Source organism: Pongo abelii, chromosome 1, assembly GCF_028885655.2.
Source record: "Pongo abelii isolate AG06213 chromosome 1, NHGRI_mPonAbe1-v2.0_pri, whole genome shotgun sequence".
NCBI classification, from domain to species: Eukaryota; Metazoa; Chordata; class Mammalia; order Primates; family Hominidae; genus Pongo; species Pongo abelii.
In genome coordinates this window covers 143,833,265-143,855,035 of record NC_071985.2, presented here as the reverse complement: position 1 = coordinate 143,855,035, position 21,771 = coordinate 143,833,265, and the positions used below count along the sequence as shown (strand labels likewise).

At 37.0% G+C, this 21,771-nt stretch overlaps 1 protein-coding gene across 1 annotated transcript; it reads right to left on the bottom strand.

The window, feature by feature from the left end:
- Positions 1-1,041: 1,041 nt before the first annotated feature.
- Positions 1,042-21,170, bottom strand: GBP2 (guanylate binding protein 2). The gene is made up of 11 exons (XM_002810632.6): positions 20,872-21,170; positions 16,771-16,977; positions 16,135-16,262; positions 15,171-15,280; positions 12,547-12,743; positions 11,962-12,204; positions 8,985-9,265; positions 7,440-7,652; positions 5,127-5,229; positions 4,641-4,834; positions 1,042-3,205 (listed from the first exon to the last, which is right to left on the bottom strand). The coding sequence occupies exons 2-11, from the start codon at positions 16,958-16,960 to the stop codon at positions 3,089-3,091; spliced, it is 1,776 nt and encodes a 591-aa protein (XP_002810678.1). The 5' UTR covers positions 16,961-16,977; positions 20,872-21,170; the 3' UTR covers positions 1,042-3,088.
- Between the last annotated feature and the right edge of the window lie 601 nt (positions 21,171-21,771).

Sequence of the window (21,771 nt, the reverse complement as noted above, 5' to 3'; positions counted from 1 at the left end):
GATTAGAAAAGAAAGTGGACTAGAACAATCTGGAACTCTGTATGTGTATCTCTACCTTTCCCTTCCAATTGTGAAAGTTTGATTATTTATTTTCTAAAATAATAGTACTGAGAGATTGTGTAAGTCTTACACCAAGTTGCATCTGGGGCATAGAAGATGAGTTAAAGAGACTGATCAGAATAGATTAGCAACAGAGAATTCTTTTGAGAGACTTATTGGTGTGCATTGATATCCACCCTCTCTTTATCTCTGCTCATTTTCCCCATAGGGCAATGAGAGGTGCTGCTTTCTTACTATCTTTACAAACTAAGTAGCATTGGGCACTTAAAGATCCTCTTGAAAAGCTGATATGTGCTCTTTGGGGTTTGGGGACACTAGTACTGGTGCCCAACTCATGCCTAAAAACATCTAAAAGTGATAGTCTGGGATGGAATGGTTTGTGGCAAAATAGGAAAGAAAAGAGAGTTGGGGGCATCCTGTTCCTACGGTGTATGGCTAAACTGGTGTGCATGAGTTTTTCTCATGGGTATAATCACTGGGGTGTTCTGGACTTGGGTCATATTGAAGGAAATCCTGCACAAGATGTCAGCATGTCAAGATGCATTGATCTCAACACCAAGAATATATTGAATGAGTGGATCTCTAGAAGACAGAATTTGAGGAAAGGAATCAGCAGTGGATTACAATAGGGACGTGCTATCAGGAGGTCCTGGCAAGGGGGATCAGCAAAGAACCCAATCATCCTTAAGGACTTAAGCCACCACCAGAAGGTGCCAACACCAGATCAGTTATGTATAATGTAAGGTTTCTTTTCCTTAATTCCCTGCACTCTAGTGTTAACAACTTGAAGGTATCATATACATGAGCTAGTGTACCCAGTGGGAGGTAGAGCTGGAAATGAAAATAAAAAGCCATACTCCTTTCTCACTGTGTGCCTATAAGGCTGAATCAGGCCTGGGCTGTGTGACTGAGTGGAATCTGAGGGGGAGCAAGATACAAGGGGAGGAACTTTAAATCAAAACTCAGAAAGAGATTTAAAAATTTAGGTCAAATGTTATTTTTTTTATTTAGAAAAAGAGACTATTCATTTATCTGAGAGTGACTAATGAACAAACAGGAAAGAAATGTTCTGATTAAGTAAAAGGGGAATTGTAAGAAAGAATAAAGTTGCTTTTTGCTTTCACAGAACTAGATACAAAATATTAACTGTTTAAAAGGTAAGAGCAATAACTAAATTGAGGCATAAACAAGATAAATCTTAAATACAAATGACCTAATATGTTATATTGTGTTTCCAGGGTTGGGGAATAGGGAGTACCTATTTTATAGTCCTATTAAGTCTTTCTTAAGTATCATTGTTAAAAACTAAAAATAACTTAAAGAATATTAACAAAGTGCATGACATGAAACAACAGTGGAAAAATTAAAAGAACATTGAAAAATAATGACAAAAAAGATGAGAAGAGTGTTGTATCTGATGTACACAAAAATACTAACTCAAGTCTTAGGTTATTCCTAGTATAAGATTTATCTCCATACATCTACGTGGAAAAACTGGTTGACTTAAACATAGAGGAAAATTTCCCACGTTATTAGTTTCTTCCTCCAAAAGTAGAAGATAAAAATACTCTAATTCTCAGACTTTCCCATGGGTAGGCATATGATTTAGATTCTTCCCTGCAGATTGACTTTTGTGAGGCTTAGCTGGAGATGTGAGCAGCTCAAAGATGCAACTTTTCATGGGGTAGGGGAGTGTTTGTTTACTGAAAATGTGAAGGTGGTGACATCCATTTACTCATAGCTTACACTGCAGAAGCTTCCAGCATTTCATCCAGAGATCATGGTGCTGGTTCATGGTAGCTGTGTTGTTTTCATATGAGATGCCTTTACAATGGTAGTATTATCCTTGGTGGAATAGCTGTAGAGTATGGCTCCCTCACAATTCTGGAGTATCGGTGTGCAACCTAATGGTCTTAAAAAGTAAATTACTTTTTACTTAAATTGCTGAGCAGATTGTTATTTGCCATGAAGAACTCTGAATAATACACATCCTGAAACAATTGTAGTAGGATAATGTTTTGTATTAATGAATTATTCTTGATTTTTCAATCTGTCATTTTTTTTTTCCTAGTAAGTCATTTACCCTGAGTAGCTTTGAGGATATAATGTCATAGCAGAGGGGCAAAGAGAAAAATGCAGTCACGTTTTAGGCTTTATAGGATTATAGTCCTGGTCCTCAGAAGAATGGAAAGTAATTTGAGTTTGAGTTAAAGCTTTCCTTTCTGTGATTGTAGAAGTTATTTTCTAAACTTCAGGAAAGGGAAAAGACTAAGAAAGGGAGACTAGAGAAGAGGGATCTAGGTGGCCTGGTAATGGGGCAGTAATTACCTAGAGGGTTTATATGGACAGAGAAGGTGGAGCTTCTACTCATATATGCATTCTGCACAGAGGCAACCACTTTCTCTGCTAGTGCCCACAGATCATGCAGCCTCCACCCAAATGAGAACTGTGCACTGTCTGTACTTTAAAGCCTAGTTAAGTGTTCCAGATCTCCTTTATTTGCAGCCAGCATGCCATACAAAGACCACTTGGCAGGAGTGATGCTCAACTGTGCCTCATGGTTTGTTTGAGCTCATCACATTTTCATCATATTCACAACACTTCAGCTCTATCCTACAACCATAGTTAAATCCCCGAATAAGAGCATAGGACTGAATATACAGAAGGGTGGTGCACATGAGAGAAAAAAATCTACCCAGAACAGAAACTGCAAGATATCTCATTGGAAAATGCATCCCAGTTACACAATATCTCTCTTGAGTCCTTGTGTATGATTTCAAATATAGGATTTAGTTAAAGATCATATTAAAAGTTAGTACTATAAATAAGCATGAGTTGAATTGCTCTGTAGGTAAAACATTGACCTCATACTTAACCTTTACTTTGCAAATTTTATGGTTCAACAAAAATGCATGCATCATGATTTTGAGTTAAGTTTAACGGCAGTTGTTTGACACTCTGAAGTTGCTCATTCATCTTGTTTCTTGGGGAGAGGGAGCTGGACAGGCAAATTTTGCTCCTTGGACTTTTAGAGTATGTTACATATTGGGTGCAATGATTTGCTTCTCATCTGGATATCCCGTATTTCTTTTTGAAGTCTCTTGCTCTCATTCTCGAATCCCTCCTTGAGAAGGCGTTCCTGTTCCTAAAAGGGAAAGTGGAGACTAAGCCTATCCAGCTTAACACATTTTCACCAAATTAGTTCCCCTTTTGGTACTTATATTGATCCTTCAAGAATTATTGACACTTGTTTTTGAAATGCTTTCTTCCCTTAATTTCCATTCTATCACTCTCTTCTGAGTCTCCTATACCTGCCAATAATTTTTCTATGATTTTTTTAGCTTCAAAAATGTTGTTGTTCTACAGTTTCTAAAATATTAGTGACCCAGCATTTTATTCCTCGGTCCCTTCACCGTTCGCACTCATGCAACACAGTATTTCTGGAAAAACCATAACTTTCTCTTGTTCTTTTTGTTGTTGTTGTTCATTTCTGATCTATATAGTATGGACTCTTAAATATATATCTAGGAAGGTATGAAAGATAGATGATTTCCAATTGGTAGGTTACTACATAACTCAAGACTAGGACAAATATTTGATCAGGGAATTTAGTACAGGTCTCCAAAATTCGGAGGTAACAGAAATAAATTGAGGAGATCAGGGCTTACAGTGGCCCATAGGGTATTTCTGGGCAAACGTAAATGTGGAAAAGAGCCCAGAGAACAAGAAAGTATTGGCACCATGGGCACTTAACCAATGTGCTTAAGTGGGTAGATGGTTAGGGAATCTTTCTTTCTTTTTTTTTTTTGAGATGGAATTTGGCTCTTGTTGCCCAGGCTGGAGTGCAATGGCGCCATCTTGGCTCACTGCAACCTGCGCCTCCCAGGTTCAAGCGATTCTCCTGCCTCAGCCTCCTGCGTAGCTGGGATTACAGGCATGCGTCACTATGCCCAGCTAATTTTGTATTTTTGATAGAGATGGGGTTTCTCCATGTTGGTCAGGCTGGTCTTGAACTCCCGACCTGAGGTGATCCACCCCCGTTGGCCTCCCAAAGTGCTAGGATTACAGGTGTGAACCACTGCACCCGGCCTGGTTAGGGAATCTTTCTACTCATAACAGTGCTTCCAGACATAAAGTCTTAGCAGGCATGACAGAAACAAAATCCCCATGGATCCCTCTCAGTAGGAAAGACTGGCTAGATATTTCTCCAGGTAGTCTGATGCAGAAAAGTTACTTATTGCTCATGAAATTATAATTACTTCATTTAGCAAATGAGAAACTAATAGCTCCTCTGCCATTAGAGGAAAATTTGATCACGTAATGTAAAATACTTGTGCAGTGCCTAGCAATGTTTATTAGTGATAGCATAATAAAGAATTCCATGCGATTGTATCCTGCAAGTAAACAGTCTTTACTATCTTTACTAACCAGAGATGACTGGCATAAAAATAGTTAGGGAAGGAAAAATGTAGTAGTGTCTGGGCTAGAAAGTTTTTTGGGAGGCATTAGGTTCTCAACCTTATACTTCATTTTCGATATGGGGCACCAGAAGAGAAAATTGAGATGATGCAATTGAATACCCGAAGTTTAAGAGCGAGGGTCTTCTCTTGCTCTGCCATTAACTGGGCCCTGTCCCTCTCCATCTTCTCAGTCAATTGTTTCACATGTTCCTGATAACTCTTCTCTTTCTGTTCCATCATCTCCTCATTCTTCTTTTGTATTTCCTCCAACATTTTCTTTGCAGCTTCTGCAGATTCAGCCTTTACACGTTCCACTGTGGAAGAAAAATAAGCAGAAAAAATATGAATATTCAATTGTAGGTGTTCCCTTTTCCTTTCCCTCATTTTTGTTTGTCTTATCCTTACATCATTGAGAAAACTTCTTGTAATTTTGCCTTGGGTAACCAGAAAACCAATGATCATACAGATTAGTTAAGAAAACTCTCTTAGAACTATAAATGACACTTGCCATTCTTTCTCTACAATAATAATTCCAGGTGGACCAATATTGCTAACTAACATTTTGAGAGCTTTCCGACCATGTAGAGTGTTTTCAGCTGTTCTCACCTTCAATCGCTTTTTCTTTTTCTGAGAGTGACTGATCAGTCTGTAGAAGTGCATCAGCCACATCCTCCTTGGACTCCAAGTATTTTTTCAGCACCTCTTTGGCCTGGTTATACAGAGAAAGGTAGAATGAAGAAAGAGTGATTGTGGGTTAGAGCCAGCAATCCCACCACTGGGTATCTACCCAGAGGAAAATAAGTCATTACACAAAAAAGATACTTGCATACGCATGTTTATAGCAGCACAATTCGCAATTGTAAAAATATGGAATGAGCCCAAATGCCCACCAATTAATGAGTGGATAAAAAATTTTTTCATATATATGTAAAGCATATAATACCCACACACACACACCATGGAATACTACTCAGCCATAAAGAGGAAAAAGACGATGGCATCCATAGCAACCTGGATGGAACTGGAGACTATTATTCTAAGTGAAGTAACTCAGGAATGGAAAACCAAACATCCTATGTTCTCACACATAAATTGGAGATATGCTATTATATGAGGCCACAAAGGCATAAGAATGATACAGTGGACTTTGGGGACTTGTGGGAAAGGGTGGGGCGGGGGCAAGGGATAAAAGACTACACACTGGGTACAGTGTACACCAAAATCTCAGAAATCACCACTAAAGAACTTATTCATGTAACCAAACACCACCTGTTCCCCAAAAACCTATATGAAATGAGATAATTTTAAAAACTCTACAATATCTCTAATGAAAATTGATGCAAAAATCCTCAATAAAGTACTAGCAAACCAAATTCAACAATACATTAAAAGGATCACTCATCATGACCAAGTGGGATTCATCCCTGGGATGCAAGGATGGCTCAACATATGCAAATCAATCAATGTGATAAATTCTATCAACAGAATGGACAAAAACCATATGATAATTTCAATTCAAGCTGAAAAAACATTTGATAACATTCAATATCCCTTCATTAATAAAACATTAAAAAAACTGGGTATAGGTGGAACATACCCCAACATAATAAAATCCATATATGACAGACTCACAGCTATTATCATACTGAATGGGAAGAACAACAAAAATACTTTCCTTTAACATCTGGAATACAACAAAGATGTCTACATTTACCACTGTTATTTGCCATACTATTGGAAATACTAGCGAGAGCAATCAGTAAAGAGAAAGAAATAAAGGGCATCCAAGTTGGAAATGAAGAAGACAAACTCTTCTTTATTGCAGATGATATGATCTTATATTTGGAAAAATCTAAAGATTCCACACCAAAAAACTATTAGAACTGATAAACAAAAATAAGATTTGTTGTTTGCAAGAACATGGAACTGGAGGTCATCATGCTAAATGAAATAAGCCAGGCACAGAAAGAAAACCATCGCATGTTCTCACTTATTTGTGGGATTTGAAAATCAAAACAATTGAATTCATGAAGATAGAGAGTAGAAGGATGGTTGTCAGAGGCTGAGAGAGGTAGTGGGGTGGTGGGGGGAGGGAGGTGGGGATGGTTAATGGGTAAAAATAAGTAGAAAGAATGAATAAAATGAAGTATAGCACAACATACTTGATAGCATAAAACTTGATGGCACAAAAGGGTGACTATAGTCAATAATAATTTAATGGTACACTTTAAGATAACTAAAAAAGTGTAATTGGATTGTTTGTAACACAAAGGATAAATACCTGAGTCGACAAATACCCCATTTTCCATGATATGATTATTGTGCATTTCATACTTGTATCAAAATATCTCATGTACCCCATAAGTATATACACCTACTATGTACCCTATGTACCCACAAAAGTAAAAAAATAAAAAAATTACAAATTTGGGATATTAGTAATACATATTTTATAGAATTGATCTGAGTTTTAAATGAATAAGGCTCTCAGCCCAGTTCCTGGAACACAGTAAGTGCAATATAAATGTTAACTGTTATTATTATTTGTTCATAAGCTATAATTTGCTAATTGCCTGTGTGTACTTTGACAGAGCTTGATCTTTTTTTTTTTTAACTGCTGTATCCCCAGAAACTTGACAAGTTCCTGGCATACAGTTAGGTCAAAATAAATAATTGTTGAATGACTAGATGAATAAATAAATGAGTCAATTCGATAAACATTTTTTTGAGGGCTACATCTGTGCTTCTGAGGAGGAATTCCTATTATGGTGGGCTCTCTTATTGAATGAATGTGTAAATGGAAAAATGAAAGGCAGAGGCCCTAGGCATCAGTCGCAGTGCCATTTACCTTCTTCCCAGTGGGCTTTAAAAGCATCCCCTCAGCGAGTCCCAAGAAATGGTACCCACTGTGTAGTTTACCTGTATCCCCTTCCTTGGCACCTGGTAGTACTTATTCTTCAGCTCCTGCAGCTTCTGAGTAAAGAGACGGTAACCTCCTGGTTTAGAAAATGTTCCCTGCTTGACATCTTCTTCTAAAGGGCCAAATATATCCTGAAGTAAAGCCATGCAACGATCTGATGATGCTTTCGAATTCTGCTTACAAAAGTCATCCCGCCTTGCTTCCAACTGGGCCTGTGAAGTGACAAAAGAGCACAGATGTTTCAGTAAAGCCATGAAGAGGATGTTAACTATGTAGAGACTGGAAAATGCTTCTCCTTCAGAAATTGTGGCCCTCTAAATAGGGCCATGCTCCTCACCTTGCTGTTAGATCCTAGAATATCCCTAAGTTGTGCTGATTGCAGAAATTTATCTACTTCTCTGTTTGTGATTTCCTAAAGCTCCTTTCTCCCAGTTTTCCTGTTTCAGAGAATGATTCTCAAAGCACATTCACTATTTCATATGAAACTTTTATCTTTCCAACTCTCTCATTTCAGGAATAGTTCTGAGCACAAACACTGGAGTCAGGCAGCCTGCCTGGAGTTCCCTGATCCACTACACTGTGGCTTGTGACACTCAGTCTTTGTGAACTGAGGATTCCTTGTCTGTACAGCAGAGGAACAATACCCATCTCATAGATTTCTCTGCAGGGTTATATGAGGTGATGTAAAGTATTAAGCCCAGGGACTTTTTAGAAGTGCTCAGTAAGGAGTACGTGATTATTTAGTACATTCTTTAATATAAGAATATTTTTGTGTATTTTCTCAACATAGGGCTAATGAAAGTAATGAAGATTGTGCCATAGGTATTTTCAGTATTTAGAAAGTCTCATAGAACAGCACATTTATCTACATTAAATCACTTAAGATAACTTAACTATGAAGCTTTCTCTTTCCTCCTTAGGTTGGAAGGGTGAAAACTGCTGACATCGGCTATCTAGCTTCACCAGAACCTCTGACTGTAGCAACGTATCATTTATAAGATCCCGCCTTTCTAGCTAGGGAAAGGACTTTCATTTGTCAAGTGGTCATTCTGCATGCAAAAATACTTCGTTCACTTGGAATGAGGCAGACATTAAAAATATTCGCTAATAAAATTTATATAATTAATTTCTCTTTCTTGGCTTTCTGAATATTTTACCATTGGCTCACATTAAAAAAAATTATTAGGGTTATTTAAAAATAATTTAGTCCCCACTGATAATTACCAGAGAACATAAAAACAATGTATTTTTTAATTTAAAAGGACAAAATAAGTTAAAATAGTCTTTAACAATGCAGTTGTACCATCTACTTACTTTCTTAAAATATGGGACCCAGAAAGGAAAAACTAACAAAAGCAAATTTTTGTAAAAAAATTAGGTGTCTTTTTTTAAAGGTCTAAGGCTATGCACATTCTAGTCTTTTAATGATTATTTCAAATATGTACACATAACTGAGTGTAACTATTTTGGGGTCTAGAAAGAATTATTTTCCCATGAAGGGCCCATATTTTTCTGCCTCTCATGACCTAGAACACCAAATATACCCCTAATTTCCTCTGGAACATTTGGTCCACATCCTTGAAAGAGTTCTTCATGAAGACTTCAATGGCCTCTCTCTCACTGTCCCTGTGCAGGTCTAGCAGCTCCTGGAGGGTTTCCGTGGGCAGCTGCACCTTCTGGCCCATCTGCTGTTCATAGTGGGCAATAGCCTTTTCCACTGCAGCTGAGTTCTCTATCTGGGCCAAGGCCAGGACTGCGTTCTCCATGCAGGGCAGATCCCCACTGCTGATGGTGTTGACATAGGTCAGCACCAGGCTCTCTAGACCTGCAAAAGGGAATTTTTAAAAAAAATGTGACTATCAGTTGGTGGGACAGAATATTTTGTGTGCTTTTCAAGTGAGTGTCACAAATAATACTTTTAAATAAGTTTTGGATAAAGAATAGTAATGGAATAATTTGTTAACCTCTAATCACAGAGGAAATTGAAGTTGCTCTTTCCTATTTCCTTCACCCAAAAGGAAGATATTGAAATGAATAGGTTAGGATATTTTGGGGCTGAGATACTAGGTCAATGTGTTTTCTTACGTTTCTTTTCTCTCACCTCTCCCTCTATTCCCTTTCTCTCTTCACTCCTAATTTATGAAAAAAGTCAATGAGAAAACTTAGCCTTTTTATTTTTATTAATTTTAGTGGTGCAGACCACTAGTCACTAGTCTGGTGTCTGGCTAAGGTAAACATGTCTTCTTAGATATTCTCTCATCAGAACTACAGATAGGGTAATCAACTCATCGAGTTTGCCAGGGCTTTGCTGGGTGTAGCACTGAAAGTCTCACATGCCAGGAAAACCTCATCTTAGGCAAACTGGAGTGGTTGGTCACACAACAAGAGATGATTCTTTTTGACTCAATCCTGGACCTTCTCATCTCTCTGCAGTTTTAAGTACCATCTGTATGGATGGCTGGTGTATTTTGTTTCCTGCTTTGACATTTCTTTTAAGCTTTGGATTAAAAATAAGTTTTGCACCTTATTTTTAATGCCTATCTTATATTCCTTACTGCATAAATCAGAAGAAACTCAAATAATCTAAATATCAAAACTTCATCCACTCTGAAAAACTATTTCTCCTCCTGATGCTACTATCTCATTAAATAACACAGCCATTCAAGCAATTGCTAAACTCGAAACTCTGGAGACAGGCTTGGCATTTCCTTCTTATTCCCTTCATAAATCCATATTCCCTCCATCAACAGGCCTTTTGGATTTAATATCCAAAGTATGTTTGGATCTTGTCCATTTTCACCATTTTCACTGTCATAATCTGAGACTAAACCAATGCCCATTTATTGCTCAACCACTGCAAATAGCATCCATCCTCTCATTCCCTCCCTTTCACTACTCCAACAAATTATCTACAAAATATTCAGAAAGATATGTATAAACATAAATTAGATAACCTTACCTCACTGCCAAAAATTCTTCAAGATCTTCTCTAGAGCTTAGACAAACTCTAATCTCCTCAAAGTCCTCTGCCAGTCCTTTCAAGACCTGACCCCTTTATACCTCTCCAATTATGACACCACTCTTATTCAGTCTACTCTTGTTCCAATCACCTGTCTTTCTTCTATTTTCGTTTAAAAAATTGAGATGGAATTCTGGTCTGTCACCCAAGCTGAAGTGCAGGGCATGATCATAGCTCGCCATAGCCTTGAACTCCTGTGCTCATGCTGGGTCCTCCTGCCTCAGTGTTCTGAGTAGCTAGGACTCGGGGCAAGCACCACTGCACTTGGCTGATTTTTAATTTTTTCATAATGATGAGGTCTTGCTACTTTTCCCAGGCTGGTCTTAAACTTAAACTCCCAGGCTCAAGGAATTCTCCCACCTTGGCCTCCCAAAGTGCTGGGATTACAGGCATGAGCCTCCTGTGTTCTATTTTCTTGAATTTGCAAAGTTCTTTCCTGCCCTAGGCATTTCCACATTACATTATTTGCTATAAAGCTATTCCTCTATGTGCTTTGGTTAGCTCTTAACCATTTATTTTATATATATATATATATATATATATATTGGAGACAGGGTCTCACTCTGTCTCCCAGGCTGGAGTGCGGTGGTACAGTCTCGGCTCACCGCAACCTCTGCCTCCCAGGCTCAAGTGATCCTTCAGACTCAGCCACCTGAGTAGCTGGGATTACAGGTGTGAGCCACCATGCCTGATTAATTTTTGTGTTTTTAGTAGAGGAAGGGTTTCCCCATGTTGCCCAGGCTGGTCTCAAACTCCTGAGCTCAAAGTGATTCACCCACCTCAGCCTCCCAAAGTGCTGGGATTATAGGCATTAGCCACCGTGCCCAGCCAACTCAATCATTTTTAAGTTCTCATCTTACATGTGATTTTCACAGACAAGCATTCTCTCACACTCTAAATTATATCTCCCTGCCTCTCCCTTTACTCTTTCATAGCAGCCTATTATTTTTATGCATTGTGTTAACCACTATTTATCATTATACTTTTTTTTTTTTTTTACTTTTTACAGAAGTATCTTTTGCTCCTATTATGCTGGAATGAGGACAAAAGTCACATTTCTTTTATCCATCATTATACTCAGTGGTTGGTACATTACATTATAGGCATTCCCTAAATATTTTAGAATTGCTGAACAAGAAAATTGTACTGCAGTTAGTTAGTGGCAAAGTCTCACATATAGTATTTGCTTTTTTCTTTGTTGGTCAGTATATATATCCTAGATGTTTATTTGATAAAGAGGGAGCTGAGAAGTTGGTGGAGAAGTTTACCATAACAGAATTCAATTCTAGTTCTTTTCTTTTTTTCTCCTTGCAAGGAATATGAGACGATACTATAGTTTTAGTTTTCATGTAAAGTTTATAATGTGATTTTCATGTTGTATTTTCCTTGCCATCAATAGACTATGCATTTGTCAGAAGTGACCCTTATGCTTTCCATTTTATCCTCTACAATGGGCAGAAGGAGAAAGTCCAGGTAGGAAGTGGGTAGAGAGAGTGACTCACGAGGCCCATTGACTGGAATGCCACCTGAAAGAGTCTTGACATTGGAATGGCTGAGGATGTAGGAACAAAATTCTGCAACTTGTTCTATGAAATCAGGGTTCAGCTCTTCCTCTTTTAGCTGCTCTAGGTGAGCAAGGTACTTCCTAGGAGCGGGCCAATCGAAGACGAAGCACTTCCTCTTGGGGAAGAACTTTCGGATGCACAACCGAGGATCATTAAAGCTTTTACTTTTTTTGTCAGTACCTACAGGAATGAAAATTAGAAGTAGTAAAACTTAAAATTAATTACTTCAAATATGATCTTTCAATTTTATAATTTTCACAAAGCCCATGTAAGGAGGAAATTAATTAGGAAGAAGGAATAAAAAATTAAAGGGGTAGAGAAAGGAAAGTCTCCAAGAAGAGGTAGGTAATGCAATTTAAAATTGGTTCCAACTGATAAAGTCAAGCAATGTTTCCATTTCCTCTAGCAGAACAGTCAGGAAAATACAGTTAAAAATTATAATTTTTAGCACTACACAGAAATGGTTATTTTGATATTATTTGCTCTCTATTTGTTACCCAACCAACCATCAGACCCAGTAACCTTTTCTTAGCTTTAGCGAAAGCTCCAGGTAGTCATCAGCAGTGATGGGTTCTCCATCTACTTCCAGTTCCAGGGTGAAATCTCTGAGAGTCCACACAAATGCTGGAAAAAAGCTCACAAAGTCAGCTGAGTCATCTACAGAATTGTTACCAGGTGAGGAGTTTGCCTTGATTCGATCTGTCAGCTCTGTCACATAGCTGAGATGCTAAATTAAGAAAACTACAGAAAATGCCACTCTTTATACTACATTTTATCCTAATGCTTACCTAAAATAATTTGGTTTCTTTTTATTAGCTCATTCATTCATTCATTCACAAACATTTATTTACAGAATTCATTCACTCATAAACATTTATTGAGCACCTACTATGAACCAAGCACTGCCCCAGGGACTAAGAACGCTGTAATGAATTAGACAATGCTACCATTATAGAGCTTACATTCTAATGATGGAGACAAACAATGAACAGGTAAACAAAAATATAATAAATTATCAGGTATTGATAACAATTGTCTTGAAGGAAAATGAACTGGGCAACTAGCTCCTAGTGTATTTTTAGAAACTAGCAACCAGTAGACTTTCATCTAATACTCTGGTGTCTCCCAAATCTACCAATAAGGAAGGCAGAGAATAACCGTGTGTATCTGCATGTGGTGCTGATTTATGTAGTTTTCCAGGTAAATTATCTCTGACATTGTAGTTGAGCAGTGATCTGAATGAATTGAAGAAACCAATCATGTACAAATCTATCGAAGGAACATTGCAGACAGAGATCACAGACCCTGCAAGCCCCTTAGATAGGAAATTACTGAGTGTGTACAACATATATCAAGAAATCCAGTGTGGTAGGGCAGAAGCCTTAAAATAAATAGAGGTTGGGATATGCAAGCTCTGTAAACCAAAGTAAGAAGTTTGAAATTTAATAGAAAGTTAATGGGAAGTCATTGGTGGGTATTAAGTGAAGAGAGGATATAGTATGGTTTTTTTTTTTAAAATCATACTGGCTGGCATTGCATCTGTGAGTCAAGTGTGTATGCAAAAACAAACAAACAAACAAACAAACAAAACTAATACAAAAAACAATTAGGTAGTTGAAAAGATAACCAAGATGAGAGGCAATGGAGGAAGTAGTGAGAATTGGCTAGTCTAGAGAAATAACTTTGATAGTAGAACTGAAGGAGTTTGATGATTAATAATTTCCAAAACATAAGGAATGGAATCATCCAAGATGATTCCTAAGTTCTTGATCTGAGCACTTCTATGAATGATGTGGGAATTTATTGTGATTAGAAAGACTGGGAAGGAGTTGTTTTGGACAGGAAAATTAAGTTTTGTTCTGTACACTTTAGGCTCAAGATGTCTCTTACACATCTGAATGGAGATGTTGCATCAGAAGCTGGATACAAAAGTTTGAATTTGCTCATGCTTCGGAATACAGATTTGATGGTGATAAACATATTGGTGCTACTGAAAGCCTTGAAGCTGGATGTGATCATCTGAGGACTGAAAGTAGAAAAAGAAAAGAGGCACAAGAACTGAAGTGTTATAATATTTAGAGGCTAAAAGGAGAAAGAGGATAGAGTAAAATAATCTGAAAAAGTCTACCAATAAGGAAGGTGGAAAATTAGGAAATGTGGTATTCTAATAGGAACCAATTCCAAGTGAAACAAGTATTTCAGAAAGGTGGAAGGGATCAAATTTATGAAATGCTCCTAGAGAAATAAAAGGCTTATGGAAGATTGGAAGATCAAATGAGGTGAGAACTGTGCATTACATATAGGAATATGAAGGTGATCTTGATGAAATCTAATTCAGTATAACGCTGGAAACTAAGCTAATGGAAATGGTGAGGTCATTGATAATGAACTAGGTTAAGTAATGTGTGAGAGTGGAGAATGACAATAAGGGTGGAGAGTTCCAATAAGGTGATGGAACTGAGACACCAGGGTGTTAAATAATTGTCTATTGGTTGCTGTTCTCTAAAAAGACACTAGGAGCTAAAATCTTTAATGAATGAAGGATGTATTTATTGGAACATTGCTAGATAATTGCAACAAAGAATAGTGGTGTAGTCTGAGGGCATATATATTAAAGAAGATTCTCTTTTTAATGGTAAAGGAATGAGAAAATGTCCATAACTCTAATATGGAGCAAGGAGGATACCTAACTCATCTCTTACACTTATGATATGCAAGGTATGGGATAAAAAATAGTCATCACATAAGACCACTGTGGAGGTCTGTAGGAGAAATAGTATCTATAGTGTATAGCTAGGTATCAGTTAGAAGGCAACACTTAGAGCAGATGATAAGAATATAGAGAGTTGCAGAAGTGAGACCATGAGTTCTAGAGGACATTGAGGGTTTGGACAGGGATAGGAGATTAAGTCAGATAGAGGATATACAGAGTCTTGGGTGGCTGAGTATCTAAGGATACATGTAACTGGGAAGACTTGAAGTTCAGATGGAGATTGAGATAGAATGAGATGTTCAGCATAATGAGATTTATTAAAGAGAGGACTTACGAATTCTTCAGTACCTGTCTGTCTGCCTCTGTACTTGGTGAAAAAATGAAGCTGTTATTTTCTAGGTTTACTGCTGTTCTGGACCACAAAAAAGGATACTGAAGTTGGTCCATGGCCTGCTGGTTGATGGTTCCCATGCTATTGTACACGAAGGTGCTGCTCAGGAGGATGGCCAAGGCAAAGATCCAGGAATCATTCTCATTGTCACCCTGTAAGTCATTGTAGAAGCCACACAGAAGAATGACTAGCAGAATGTACAATCAATTCAGATAGCTGAAGACTGACTGAACTCCAACTCTGTCTCTCATTAGTTGTGAAAACTTAGGTAACTCACTTCCTTATGCAGTATTTTTTTTCTACCTGTAGAACAAATTTATAATATTTATGATGTATAATTTAAGGTGTTATATATAAATATATGTCAGCAGGAAACATATGAGCACTTGGTAGCAGAAGCTATTTTGATCAGCTACTAAAATTCAAACTGGTATCCTAAACTTAGTTTATAACCCTATTCCATTTCCATGGCACATCATAGTAAGACGTTTTTTACACAGTAGTTAAAATAAGCTCCTTTAATAAAAGCTTTCTATGTCTAAGATTTATAAGAGTAGTAATATATTATCCTTAATGAGCAAAGATGTTATCATTAGATTTTACACTTTGCTTCTCTTTCTACTGGTGCTGCTGTGGATGTGAATGTTTTTACTACCTTTGTGGGATCCCACTGTAAAAAGTCAGACATGTTTGTAAAATGTCTACTGAAGTTTATAAGCGCCTTCAGCAGCCTCACCAAAACATTTTACTATAATATGAAAGAAAAATAACTGAAAATATCATTAGCCATTATTTCATAGGTTTGCCCATAATTAATCAATTGAACTTGTTGTGCACTCTGAATGCTTATACCACACAAATTTTAAAAAATAATATATAAATATAATTAACTAGAGCCCTAAATCAAGGAGTAGGAGTGATTGTGCAAAGAGGGTTATTGATCTGACCTGGTTTATGTAGATTTTAATCTACCTAAGTGAAATTTTAAAAATATTTATTTTTTTACCTTCTCTATATCTCCCAGGCCCTCAGTGTCAAGCAGAACTAGGGTGTGTTCTGGCTTCTTGGGATGAGGCACACACCACATCCAGATTCCCTTGGTGTGAGACTTCACTGTGGAGCCTAGAGAGAAGCCTGCAGAAGAAGGAGAGGATAAAAGGGAAAAGAGATTACTTAGTAGGTGTTTCTGGAAATTGAGATAAAAGTTAACATAATTGAAGTTAAAAGAGATAAAAGAAAATACAACTGGCATAAATCTTAATTACAGTCCTGGAAATAGGAAAATTAGATATCTAATACACACTGAAACATTCATTTTTTCTTAAAGTTCATTGAAAGCTTGCTGTCACTACATGAACATTTTAATAAATGTTTTATAAGTCGTTATTATAGAAGTTAATTTTCTTTATTAACATTGTGTTCCTTCCAGAAAGGCACATTTATACTCTTGGTATAAAATAAAAGTAAAGTGGGAAGAGTCAGTTGACTGTAATCCTCCAAAGTCAATGTAAAGAGACCATTAATGGACTGAAAGTTAGCTTTCAACATTCATTCTCATCTCGTTCTATTCTCACATCCCTAAGCTGGATGTTTGCTGTGTGTATGGACAGAAGGGGCTTAGAGCTTTGCTGGTGTCACTCACCGTTTTTCTTCCCAGCCAGCTTGTTCATCAGGTAGGATTTGCCTGTGCGATAGAGGCCCACAATCGCCACCACCACCACAGGCTGTGTAATGGCAGACAGGATCTTCAGAGCTTCTGGATTCACCACCAGCTGCCCTTTAGTGTTATCAATGAGGCTCATTGGGCCCGGCAAGTCAATCTCTGGAGCCATGTCCAGGGTGTTGTTCCCTTGTGTGCAAGGAAAAAGATGAAATGGAAAGCAGTTTTTAGGTAGCTAGCTATGCTGAACTTTACAATATGGATTAAATTTTTGTTTTCTATGCTTGAACATTTTTTCATATATGTTTTTTAAAGCCTGGTTTCTCTTTAAGGCTGTCTTACAAATTGGTTCACTAGCTTTCTTTAAAAATAACTTTATTTTGAAATAGACTTACAGAAAAGATGTACAATGGGTATGGAAAGTTCCCATATATCATTTCCCCTAAAGTTAAAATTTTACATAACCATAGAACAAGGATTTTAACATTGGTACAGTGATAACTAATCTACACTCCTTATTCACATTTCACCAGTTTCCCACTAATGTCCTTCTGCTCCATGATCCAATCCAGGATTCCTCATTGCATTTAGTCATTATGTTTCTGTATTTTCCTTGCATCTTTGATAGTTCCTTATTATTTCCTTGTCTTTCATGTCTTTGACATTTTAGAAGTTGACTGGCCTATGATTATGTAGAATATCCCTCAATTTGGGTTTTTTGATGTTTCCTTATTATTAGATTGAAGTTATATATTTTTTTTGCAAATGTCACCAAAGTGATGTTCTGCCATTTTCAGTGTCTTGTATTAAGGGATTCATGATGTTGACATGACTTTTTCTGGTGCTGTGACCTTAACTTTGATCACTTGGTTAAGGTGTTCTCTGCCAGGCTTCTCTACCACAAAGTGTTATGTACCATTTTGTCACTAAAAAGTACCATTTGAAGAGACAGTTTGAAGACTATGCAAATAAAGATTCATCATACTTCCATAATTTTTTCAGTCACGATTTTTAGCATTTGTTGATAATTCTTGCTTATAACATACTGTGATGTTTGACTGAAAGTAATTTTCTATTTTCATTCCTTCTACATTTATTAGAGTTCTAATGTGAGCAAGAACTGCCCTTTCTCCTCTATTTATTTTATTTACTTATTTAATCATTTAGTTGTATCAGTGTAGATCTATAGATATTTATTTTATCATACGGGTAACACTTTACTATCACTATTTATCTCATTGCTCAACTCGTCCCAGATTAGTTCACTGAGAGCTCCTTCAAGCTATAGACCAGGTTCTATGGACATGCTTCCATCATATTTTCAGTGCGTCTTTCCTTCTGGCATTACAATATATGCCAGGCTTATCTAATATTTTTTCTGCTTCAGCCTTAGAATGGACCATTTCTCCCAAGGGCTCTGGTTGCTTTCATTGGATAATGGTAGATAGACAACAAGATTATCACACTAGGTGTAGTCATTACTTCTAGGCCCTCTCAGGGGGAAAGTTAAGAAATCTGTGTTTGTATACCAGCACATGAATACACACATCTACATTTATTTCTCATTTATCCGTTTCTATATATAAGCTTAAGTTTCTTCTGATATTTCTAATTCCAATTCAACAAAACAAAACTTATTCATGTTTTCCCCTTGTTTTTAAAACCTTTTCTCTGAGTGTGTCATTATACATAATAAATTTAGTTATTTGCTCAATTCTAGTACATATAATTTGTTTTAAAGTTACTAACTCATAAGTGTTTGAAAGATAAATTTGCTAACTAGAGTGCACTATTAGTTAAAAGTTCTTCTTGTCTTTGGTCTTACACATACAGTCAAAACACTGTATTCCAAAATTGCTTAGACTACTTTTTCCTTCTCCATTCTCTTTGATGTAGTTAAATTATTTATTTGTAATATAGTTAGGTTCATTTGTTGGTTGATTTTAAGCATGCATTTATTTTTGAGTATGTGAAATATCAGAGTTCTGAAAGTCAGAGCTTTACAACAAGCTGTAGTCAGAGAAGTGTCACTTTTCCTTCATCTTGGCACTGCGTTCCCATTCCATCTGTCTTTCTATTCTTTCCACTTCATGCTCACTTATCCTCCATAGATATCCAATCTTGTTAGTTTCTAGCTTACCTTTCTTGGACATTTTTTTTCATTAATGAGCATATACATGTATATTTTCTTATTCACATTTTCCAACATAAAGATCACATCACATAGAAATATGGGAGTCTTTCCATACCAGTTCATAGGAAGATTTCTCAATTCTTTTGACAGGCATCTACTCCATTTATGTGGACATACCACAGTTTATTCAACCGTTCTTTTAGGTATAGACATTTAGATTATTTCTAATATTCAGCAATTACAAACAATGCTGCAATGAAAACCTCTGCTAACCTTGTGAGTGTATATTTTTATATTGCTATAGGAGTAACTTTAGGATAGCATCCTATAAGTGAGATTGCCAGGTCAAAAGGTAAGAGCATTTTATTTTGTTGGATATTGCCAAGTTCCTCTCCAGAAGGATGTACCAGGTTGAATTCCCACCAGATCATCTTGTATCTCACTGTTCAGAAAATGGATTTTTTTTCTAGATATGTCACATTTTCTGACTTAATTACAAAATTTTCTTTGGAAACTTTTCACATTCACATTTAGATATTTGGACTGAGCAAAGCTGAGCTTGCTAAGCTCATGTACACAGTAATAGGAACTTTTACCTGGGGAATCTTGTGTCATACATATCTCCATACTTTGAAACATAGATACCATTCTAACCCAGCCTTGGTCCTGATTTCTTCCAAGCCTGGCTATGGACAGGGTCTGGTCAGACTGTGGGACTCAGGTTACCCAGTGGCTTCTTCCTGTCACTATGCAGGAAGCCCTTTGAGCTACCACAGGACATCACTTGTTCTTAATATTTGCTGTGAATCAGCATTCACCTGTTATTTACTCAAGCTTGGTATCTCAAATCTGACATGTAGAAAATTTGCTGATTTTTTACTCAATTATGTTACCAGATTTTAACCTCTCTGTTTTAAGACTGATTCTTTATTACCTGCATGTATATCAGTTTGCATATTGCTTTCAATTATTTCAGGTAATGAAGCCAGCATCAGGAAACATTCTCTGATGAACCAGGGCTTGTTTTTTTTCTGACTTCTGCTTCATGGAGAGCAGTATATACACAATTGTAGGCATATCCTGTTTAACCAGGCCTTGATAATTTGATAATTTTGTAAATTTAAAATGAGCAAAAAGCCTACCTGTAGTAACATCTTAATTTGTATTTTTGCCTTGAATGTCTCAATCCCTGTAACTTAAAATGATCATGATATAACATTTTTAATTTCTTTAACATACAATCATAGACTGTAAGCATTACAGCTTTCCTTCTTCTATAATAAAGAGTGCTTTGTTTATAATTTGGACCCGATTACTTCTGACTTGCTCTGATGAAGGCTTATATCTAATTATCTGTTTCCCATCCCTTCAGCGGACAATGGCAAAAAAACTTTATTTTTCTGTGGTCAGGACCCATTTTCTCTTACAGCAATGGCTCACAGACACTTCTGGCAAGACTTCTGTTTCATTTTATAGCATGATGTACACCACCTTAAAATGGGAATCAATCAATGACTGACTCAGAAAAGTAGCTGCACAAAGATTGTATAAGCTCCCTAATTATAATAACTTGTTCCCTCTCTTTGCAGATCCCAAGTTGCCTACCTTCATTTACCTAGAGCTCTACAAGTGGCAGTAATGAATGTGATGGAGCCCTAACTTTATTAAGCAGATACTAATAATGATAAAGTTAATTTAAGATGGTGTCAAGAAAGAAATAACAATTTAGAAACATTCCTATCTCTCTATGTAGGCTCCACCTCTGCTGGAGACTAGTTCACAGCAGGAGCAGAGAGCACTAAGGAACCTGCAGCCACTTGATAGGGCCAGGATAGTATGTGGACTTGTGTCCCACAGCAAGCTCAGCTGCGGCCTATCGTGGGAATGGTCAATTTAGATAAAACTGATGAACCCTGGTAAATATTTTCCCACCCCTGCCCCAGTCTTACCCAGATCAGAGATCCTTTAGTGTTGGAAAGAAGGTTGTTCCAATGTGAAAGTCGAATCCTTTTCCTCCTCTCTTTTCTTCTGAGTTTGGCTGCACTGCTTTCTCCCTCTTTTTTCTCTCACAGTAACTGTGGAGTTTTACTTTACCCCTCCAACGTCCTGGGGCTTCCTCCAACGTCCAGGCTCTGTCAATGTCAGAGACCTGACGAGAGACAAGAAAAAGAGGTAACCTCTGCAAAGAAATGGACTAATACGAAACAGAAAGTATCAACTAAAGCAGTGACTCATTCACCATAAAAGGAATTGTTGACAGCTGTGCTAGTAAGAGGGTTTGTCATGATTTCTCAACCAGGAACTTCCCATTTTATTATTGGAAAAGATCTTAGAGACTGCTTGCTATATTAAGTTTTAAAAACCCCTTCATTGGGTCATTTAAAATAGTGCTATTTATTTCATGTTTGTGGGCCAGTTTGAGAAGCATGTGGATGAGAAAGTCTCATATAATATTTTCTTAGGTCCAATTACCTTGAATATTAGCTTGAGCACCGTTAAGTGCCCTGAGGGAATATCTATGTCTTATATACTTTTGAATTATCAGCACCTAACCCAGGTCCTGACTCTTAATATTTAATAAATAATAAATAATGATGAAGGTAACTCTCATTTATTGCACACTTGATACAGACACAGTGATAACTTGTTTATATGAATCATACCATTGTATTCTTATTTTGTATTTGTTTATTTTTTAGAGACGAGTTCTTGCTCTGTTGTCCAAGCCAGAGTGCAGTGACATAATCATATTTCACTCTAACCTGAAACTTCTGGGCTTAAGTTATCCTTTTGCCTCAGCCTTCTGAATAGGTGGGACTACAAATGAGGCATCATACCAGCTTTTGTGT

What these genes read in the sequence shown, in the direction of transcription:
- GBP2 (XM_002810632.6), bottom strand. Translation starts at nt 16,960, where the DNA reads ATGGCTCCAGAGATTGACTTGCCGGGCCCAATGAGCCTCATTGATAAC. An exon ending in TTCGCTAAAGCTAAGAAAAG is followed by an intron (nt 12,205 to 12,546) that starts GTTACTGGGTCT and finishes TCATTCCTGTAG; the next exon opens with GTACTGACAAAAAAAGTAAA. An exon ending in AAAAGAAAAAGCGATTGAAG is followed by an intron (nt 4,835 to 5,126) that starts GTGAGAACAGCT and finishes TTTCTTCCACAG; the next exon opens with TGGAACGTGTAAAGGCTGAA.